The sequence below is a fragment of the Bison bison genome, unplaced genomic scaffold, assembly GCF_000754665.1.
Source record: "Bison bison bison isolate TAMUID 2011002044 unplaced genomic scaffold, Bison_UMD1.0 scf7180017864335, whole genome shotgun sequence".
Classification (NCBI taxonomy): Eukaryota; Metazoa; Chordata; class Mammalia; order Artiodactyla; family Bovidae; genus Bison; species Bison bison.
Window position 1 is genome coordinate 222,509 of NW_011494907.1, and position 8,541 is coordinate 231,049.

The 8,541-nt window shown below is 43.3% G+C and overlaps 1 protein-coding gene across 1 annotated transcript in view; it reads right to left on the bottom strand.

Annotated features, from left to right (window-relative positions):
- Positions 1-3,670, bottom strand: part of SNRPB2 (small nuclear ribonucleoprotein polypeptide B) — a 13,663-nt gene extending 9,993 nt beyond the window's left edge. Inside the window, exons 1-3 of the mRNA XM_010854067.1 lie at positions 3,599-3,670; positions 1,660-1,749; positions 1,109-1,281 (exon numbers count right to left, since the gene is read on the bottom strand). Of these exons, the coding sequence (XP_010852369.1) occupies positions 1,109-1,281; positions 1,660-1,723 (237 nt within the window). The 5' untranslated portion in view covers positions 1,724-1,749; positions 3,599-3,670. The remainder of the gene's footprint in view (positions 1-1,108; positions 1,282-1,659; positions 1,750-3,598) is intronic.
- Positions 3,671-8,541: the final 4,871 nt, after the last annotated feature.

The following is an 8,541-nucleotide window of genomic DNA, read 5'->3' on the forward strand; positions in this document are numbered from 1 at the left end:
CAAGATTGCCGGGAGAAATATCAATAACCTCAGATATGCAGATGACACCACCCTTATGGCAGAAAGTGAAGAGGAACTAAAAAGCCTCTTGATGAAGGTGAAAGTGGAGAGCGAAAAAGTTGGCTTAAAGCTCAACATTCAGAAAACGAAGATCATGGCATCCGGTCCCATCACTTCATGGGAAACAGATGGGGAAACAGTGGAAACAGTGTCAGACTTTATTTTTTTGGGCTCCAACATCACTGCAGATGGTGACTGCAGCCGTGAAATTAAAAGACGCTTACTCACTGGAAGGAAAGTTATGTCCAACCCTGATAGCATATTCAAAAGCAGAGACATTACTTTGCCAACAAAGGTTCGTCTAGTCAAGGCTATGGTTTTTCCTGTGGTCATGTATGGATGTGAGAGTTGGACTGTGAAGAAGGCTGAGCGCCAAAGAATTGATGCTTTTGAACCGTGGTGTTGGAGAAGACTCTTGAGAGTCCCTTGGACTGCAAGGAGATCCAACCAGTCCATTCTGAAGGAGATCAGCCCTGGTATTTCTTTGGAAGGAATGATGCTAAAGCTGAAACTCCAGTACTTTGGCCACCTCATGCGAAGAGTTGACTCATTGGAAAAGTCTCTGATGCTGGGAGGGATTGGGGGCAGGAGGAGAAGGGGACGACAGAGGATGAGATGGCTGGATGGCATCACTGACTCGATGGATGTGAGTCTGGATGAACTCCGGGAATTGGTGATGGACAGGGAGGCCTGGTGTGCTGCGATTCATGGGGTCGCAAAGAGTCGGACACGGCTGAGTGACTGAACTGAACTGAGTAATTAATTTCTAGTTCTTAGTTCTTTTGAGATGACAGTATTGCCTATACTGCCATTGTTCTTAAAATATTCTACATCTCCGTGTATTTTGGTTTTGCCCATCTGAACTATCGTAACTCAAGAAGTGAATATTATAAACTCTACTACTAATGTGTTTCTATAAAAATAAATACATAAATAAACCCCAACCCACTACACAGAAGGCAGAAAGCAATAGCCACACTGTCAAGGGTATATTTACAAATCTACCACACCAGTAATAGCGATTAAAGCCTAAAGAAGATTGATTTACCATTGGTTTGCCATAAAATGGAAATCCTTGTAACTGTCTCAAGGCATTTGTAGATGAGCCCAATTCCTTAAATATAACAAAGGCTTGTCCCCTCATCTTCATGGTCTTCAAAGCAACGATATCTACCACATGGCCAAACTGAGAAAACAGGGCATACAGGGATCTCTTCAATTCTGCACAAAATTAGAGGGGAAACAAGTCATTTGTGGATGAAACTATGACTGAAATTCTTCTTTAAATGACACTGCATTGAGTGCACTCCGCTTATTTATTTATACAAAGTTACATATTTTAATAACATACTATTCCCAATGCCTGTTTAATTTTAAAAGTTTCTGAAACAATTTCATCTGAGTGAAAACAGATTCAACACATCTTCAGCCCCTACTTATTTTTAATCTTTAAAAAGCCTTAAAGTCTTTACACAGTAAGGGATAAAGCATTATTTCAGGCAGTGAGAAAGATGACTAGATGAGAACTTTTGAAGCTGTATAATTTTTAAGATGGTAGTAAATAAACACACTAGTTTTTTTTTAACAGAAAACACTTACCTTCCTTTTTAATTTTGTCATTCATATTGTTGATATAAATTGTATGATTTGGTCTGATATCCATGTTTTGGGTTAAACTGTTCCAACAGCCTAAAGAGACAATAAATATTCTGTTACTAAATAGGGAGGATTCGTTCACGTCATAGGGTGGCATTAAGGACACAGAACAAAGGGACTGACTTTTCAATTCTTTCAGCCCCAAATGTCAGTCTGAAAACTGAAAATATCAGTTTGGCGGTAGTCTCTAAAACCTCTCCAAAACTTGCTAGCCCTCCTTTTTAAAGAAAAGAACAGTTCTCAGGCCAAAAACTCGGTGGCGCACCATATCTAGTCAATTTTTAATAATACTCCCTTATTCCATACTTTTATTTTTATAACCTATTTCTTTTATGACAAGTGAGACTGTTTTTTCCATCTGCGTAATGAAACAACTTTCCTTTTTAAACAATATTTAAAAATTAATAGATTTGGTGAAAAATGAAAAAACAAGCTAACAAATGCGCATTCAGTAAAAATCACAAGATACAGAACATTAATGAAGTTTGCCAAGAATCCTTTCATGAGTACTCTCATAAAGCACTTCCATAGTATTACTTAATTCATATACACCATCACTAACAGTCCTGACTCCAAAGTCAAATGGAACCGACTTGAAACGCTGGTATAGTACCGCGTGATGGTCACAAACTCAGATGCTAGTGCCAGTGGATCTGAATCCAAATCTTTCTATGCTTCTTACTAGCTGCTTGACTGATGGCTAGTTCCTTAGTTTCACAGGTTCATATCTGTAAAATGGGGATGGTAATTTGCCCAATAGAGCTCAGAAGACTAAATGAGATAAAATTCTTTGCAGCTTTTAGAATGAGCAGTAAGCACTTACAACAGCTGTCACTGCTGTCTATCACAGAATAAAGCAGGGATTCCCAGGTGGCTTAGTGGTAAAGCACTGGCCTGTCAACGCAGGAGACGTGGGCCCGAACCATGGGTCACGAAGATCCCCTGAAGAAGGAAATGGGAACCCACTCCAGTATTCTTGCCTGGGAAATGCCACGGATAGAGAAGCCTGGCAGAATACAGTCCATGGGGTCGCAAAGAGTCGAACATGATTTAGCGACGAAACAAGAAGTTAATGCAAGTTCTTGCCCACGGTTACATAGGAGATACGCAGGAGGCCTGAAAATTCAACCCTTGTTTTCTGTCTCTTGCACTTTTATTTCACACCCACCACACTATTTCATTTTTCCCACCGTTTTAGTCGCGAATTGGGACCTTGCTTTATTCCCTTGGTAACCCACATATCGCTGCATCTCACGAACATTTACACTCATAGTACGTGCACAGCATAGGATGTCTGACAAGCAAAACGCCTAAAGACGAGGACTGTCCTTGTGCGGGTTAATAGGTGAAAGGTAACGCTTCTCAGAGGTTTGAGACCCTAAACTGAAACTTGGTGGACCTGTGACTCGAAGACGATGAAGAGAAGGAAGTGACAGGGATCAAACTTGAGCAGGGGCGCCGGGAGTCGCCTTCCGGATTCAAAAGGGGAGCCTCTGGGAGGCCCCTGAGAACGCACGGCGCGCTGTAAACGCCTCGCATCCGCAAAAGTTATCCATAACTTCACACGCGCGAGGGTGTCGCCTCTCCAGACGCAGCAACATCCGCCCACGAGCTCCGCCCGAAGCCCCAGGAAGCGGCCACGCCATGCCCGGCCCCGAACTGTCCCGCCTAAGACAAGCTCTGAAGTCCAGGGGCCTCGCCAGACCCGAGCGTCAGTTTCCAGGCCTTCCTCGGCGACCCACCACGAACCCTCGGATGCATACATTCCGGCCCCAGCGTTGCGGACCGGTTATTCTCGGCTCCCGCAGGGGAACGTTTGGCTAAGCCGCAACCCGCAGCCAGAAGAGAAGAGAGAGCGAAGAAAAAAACCCCTCCAACTCACCAAACAGGTCCACCACGTCCCGTAACAATCACAAGCCAGAAGCCGGAAGCGGAACCAGCCACCGGAAATGACGATATCAAGCGCCTCAATCGAAAGCTGATCAGTCAAGAGCCGAGCCCAGAGTGGATCGATGCCCGTCGGTCTAGCCCACGGTAAGTAATCGCTCTGAGCATGCGCACACGTGGTGGACGGGGAGAACAGGTGTGAAGGGGACACGGTAAAGGGAAAGAGGCTTGGGGGAATTCTGTGGGTTTAACTCGAATTCTAGGGGAGCGCAATAAGAGTATAAGGACAGATGGTGATCAGTTCCGTCACCATGAGTTAGCGCTGTTCAACACAGAACATCCTGATAAAATATCTGTGGGCTTCCCTAGTGGTTCAGACGGTGAAGAATCAGCCTGCAATGCGGGAGACCTGGGTTCGATCCCTGGGTTGTGAAGATTCCCTGGAGGAGAGGGCATGGCAACCAACCCCTGTATTCTTGCCTGTGAAATCCCGTGGACAGAGGAGCGTGGTGGCCTGCACTCCATGGGGTGGTACAGTTGGACACGAGTGGATACGACAAACACATCTGTAAGTTGAAAGCACTGTAAGATGCAAATGAGAACACATGCAATAACACCTAACCTACCCAGCATCACACATTTAATCCATACCTATCACAAATGTGCTCAGAACACTCACATTAGCCTTTTTGTTGTTCAGTCGTTCAGTCATGTCCGACTTTTTTGCAACCCCATGGGCTGCAGCAGGCCAGCCTTCCCTGTCCTGCAGCCATCTCCTGGAGCTTGCTCAAACTCATGTCCATTGAGTTGGTAATGCCATCCAACCATCTCATCCTCTGTCGTCCCCTTCTCCTCCTGCCTTCAATCTTTCCCAGCATCAGGGTCTTTCCTAATGAGTTAGTACTTCACATCCAGTGACCACCGTATTAGAACTTCAGCTTCAGCATCAGTCCTTCCAATGGATATTCAGGATTGATCTGCTTTAAGATTGACTGGTTGGATCCCCTTGCAGTCCAAGGGACTCTCAAGTGTCTTCTCCAACAACACAGTTCAAAAGCATCAATTCTTTGGTGCTCAGCCTTCTTTATGGTCCAACTCTCACATCCATACATGACTACTGGAAAAAACATAATTTGACTAGATGGACCTTTGTTGGCAAAGTAATGTCTCTGCTTTTTAATATCCTGTCTAGGTTGGTCATAGCTTTTCTTCCAAGGAGCAAGCGTCACCATGGGCAGTGATTTTAGAGCCCAAGAAAATAGTCTCTCACTGTTTCCATTGTTCCCCCAAAGTTTGCCATGAAATGATGGTACTGGATTCCAAGACCTTCATTTTTTTGAATGTTGAGTTTTAAGCCAGCTTTTTTAATCTCCTCTTTGATTTTCATCATGAGGCTCTTTAGTTCTTTGCTTTCGTCCATAAGAGTGGTGTCATCTGCATATCTGAGGTTATTCATATTTCCCCCAGCAATCTTGATTCCAGCTTGTGCTCTATCCAGCCTGGCATTTGGTATGATGTACTCAGCATATAAGTTAAATAAGCAGGGTGACAATATACAGCCTGGATGTACTTCTTTCCCAATTTTGAACCAGTCCATTGTTCCATGTCCAGTTCTAACTGTTGCTTCTTGACCTGCATATGGATTTTTCAGGAGGCAGGTCAGGTGCTTTGATATTCCCATCTCTTTAAGAATTTTCCACAGTTTGTTGTGATCCACATAGTCAAAGGCTTGAAGGTAGTCAATGAAGCTGAAGTAGATGTTTTTCTGGAATTCTCTTGCTTTTTCTATGATCCAGTGGATGTTGGCAATTTGACCTCTGGTTCCTCTGCCTTTTTAAATCCAGCTTGAACATCTGAAAGTTTTGGGTTCATGTACTGTTGAAGCCTAGCTTGGAGAATTTTGAGCATTACTTTGCTAGTGTGTGAGATGAGTGTAATTGTACAATAGTTTGAACATTTTTTGGCATTACCTTTCTTAGGGATTGGAATTAAAACTGACCCTTTCCAGTCCTGTGGCCACTGCTGAGTTTTCCAAATTTGCTGGCATATTGAGTGCAGCACTTCAGCAGCAGCATCTTTTAGGATTTGAAATAGCTCAGCTGGAATCCCATCACCTCCACTTATAGTTGGGCAAAAATCATCCATACAAAGCCAATTTTATAATAATGTGTTGAACATTACATGCAATTTGTTGAATACTACACTGAAAGTGAAAAACATAATAGCAGTCTGGGTACAGAATGTAGTTCACCCTCATGGTCACATGACTGACTGTATTGGTGGAAAATGGAAGGATGGTCATAACTCAGGTCTCCAGGGAGTCCCTGGGAGGGGCCACCAAGTAAGCATCCTTGGCTTCATGCAGGAAAGATTTCAAGAGTCATGGTTGTAAAGCGAAAGCAGGTTTATTGAAAAAGATAGACATTCCACAGGCAGAATACAGTCCTTCTCAGTAGGTGAGAGTGGGGCTGTGGTCGGGGGGGGAGTTAGTTTTTTATGGGCTAGATAATTTCATAGGCTAATAAGTGGGAGGAATAATCCAACTATTTTAGGGAAGGAGGTGTCTCTATGACTTGGGGTATTGCCCACTTTTTTAGTCTGCATTGGAGCTGTCATAATGCCTGTGGGCATATTATTTAGCATATGCTAATGTATCACAATGAGCATATAATGAGGCCCAGGGTCTAGTAGGGGCTTCCCAGGTGGTGCCGTGGTAAAGAACCCACCGCTAAAGCAGGAGATGTAAGACATGTGGGTTCAATCCCTGGGTCAGGAAAATCCCCTGGAGGAGGAAATGGCAATCCACTCCAGTGTTCTTGCCTGGAGAATCCCATGGACAGAGGAGCCTGGTGGGCTACAGCCCATGGGGTTCCAAAGAGTGGGACACGACTAAATGACTTATAACAGGAAGGTCTACTAGACGTTGAATCTTCTGCCATCTTGGGTCTCATAGTTTCTAACCAGTTTTTGTCATGTCTTTGATGGCTACATCATTCTTTTAATGGTTGTGCCCTGCCCCTTCCTTCCTTCTAAACTGGGAGCTGTGGTTTGCTGCCCAGCATTAGGACAGTAGCTACTGCATGTTGTTAGCACAGGAAAAGCTCAAAATTCAAGATTTGAACATTGCTTTTTATTGAATGTGTGTCACTTTCACATCTGCATAAAGTAAAAAAATCGTTAAGTTGGATGATCTTAAGTTGGGGACCCTCTGATTGAAACAGAACCGGACCCTATTTTCCTTAGCCCTCACCTGGCTGTCCTGGGTCTTCCAGAGGAGTGCTGTGGTCATAACAGTGTATGAGCCTGGTGCTGCTTATGGCTAGCTAACCCAAGTAGGGAATTTGGGGGACATTCCTAGCAGCTGCCAAAATCATTTGTTTTAATGATCCTCCCTGTTTCTCCCCTCAGCACTGGCTGCCAACTTATGCTTTTCCTTGGTGACATGGAACTTTGCATTTGGGATGAGCTGACGAGCTCCAAGACCAGGTAAGTTCACTGGTGTGCACGCAGGCACCCTTCCCATCTGTGAGTTCTAGAGATGTTTGGGCATTCTTGCCAATTGGTTCTAATGTCTATCTGCCATTGACAAGTGTTTGTAAGTGCCAGTGCTATTTTAGAATTCTTGCCAGTTGGTTCTGGTGTGTGTCTGATGTTGAGGACCATTTGTGAACACTGACCGCTATTTGGGCACTTTTGCCAATTGGTTCTGAATGATGTCTGTCTGCCATTGAGGACCATTTGTGAGAATGAGGTGCTAGTTGGGCATTCTTGCCAATTGGTTTTGATGTCTGTCTACCGCTGAGCACCGTTTGTGAGCACTGAGTGTCATTTGGGTATTTTGCCAATTGGCTCTGACATCAGGCTACCATTGAGGATCATCTGTGTTGGGCAAGTGTTCATTTGGGACTCCATACCAGTAACCCTCAGAGAGGGTTTATGACAGATCTGTTGTTTGGTCTGTGAGTGTATATTCCATTTGTATGATTGGTACTCTTGTTGCCTTATGTAAAATAGGACATTTAGGTTCAATTAATTAAGAAAAATTTTAGCTATGAAATTATGACTACAAAAAAGATGATTTTTTTTGGACAATGTATGGCAGCAGTATTCTTTAGACTCTCAAGAAAGTTGGTTAAGATAAAACTCTTGAAATTCAAAAAAATCGGTTCTTTTGGCATATGCAGTTAGGGAAAGCTAGCTTGACAAAAAGTTTTTTTAGACCCTGAGAAATTAAAATATAACTAGGAGAAACTTTGAAGTTAATGCTTATCATGTCCTTAAAATACAAACACAGTCCACTTTGCCTGGATCTTCAGCCCTGTACTTTGCCTGAATCTTCAGCCATTATATCTACTATTGTGGGCAAGAATCCCTTAGAAGAAATGGAGTAGCCATTATAGTCAGTAAGAGTCCAAAATGCAGTATTTGGATGCAATCTCAAAAATGACAGAATGATATGTTTGTTTCCAAGGCAAACCATTAAATATCACAGTAATCCAAGTCTATGCCCCAACCAGAAATGCTGAAGAAGCTGAAGTTGAATGGTTCTATGAAGAACTATAAGACCTTCTAGAACTAACACCCAAAAAAGATGTTGTCTCATTATAGGGGACTGGAATACAAAAGTAGGAAGTCAAGAGCTACCTGATGTAGTAGGCAAATTTGGCCTTGGAGTACAGAATGAAGTAGGGCAAAGGATAACAGAGTTTTGCCAAAAGAATGCACTGGTCATAGCAAATACCCTCTTCCAACACCACTAGAAGTCTACACATGGACATCACCAGATGGTCAACACCGAAGTCAGATTGATTATATTCTTTGCAGCCAAAGATGGAGAAGCTCTATACAGTCAGCAAAAACAAGACCAGGAGCTGACTGTGGCTCAGATCATGAGCTCCTTATTGCCAAATTCAGACTTAAATTGAAGAAAGTAGGGAA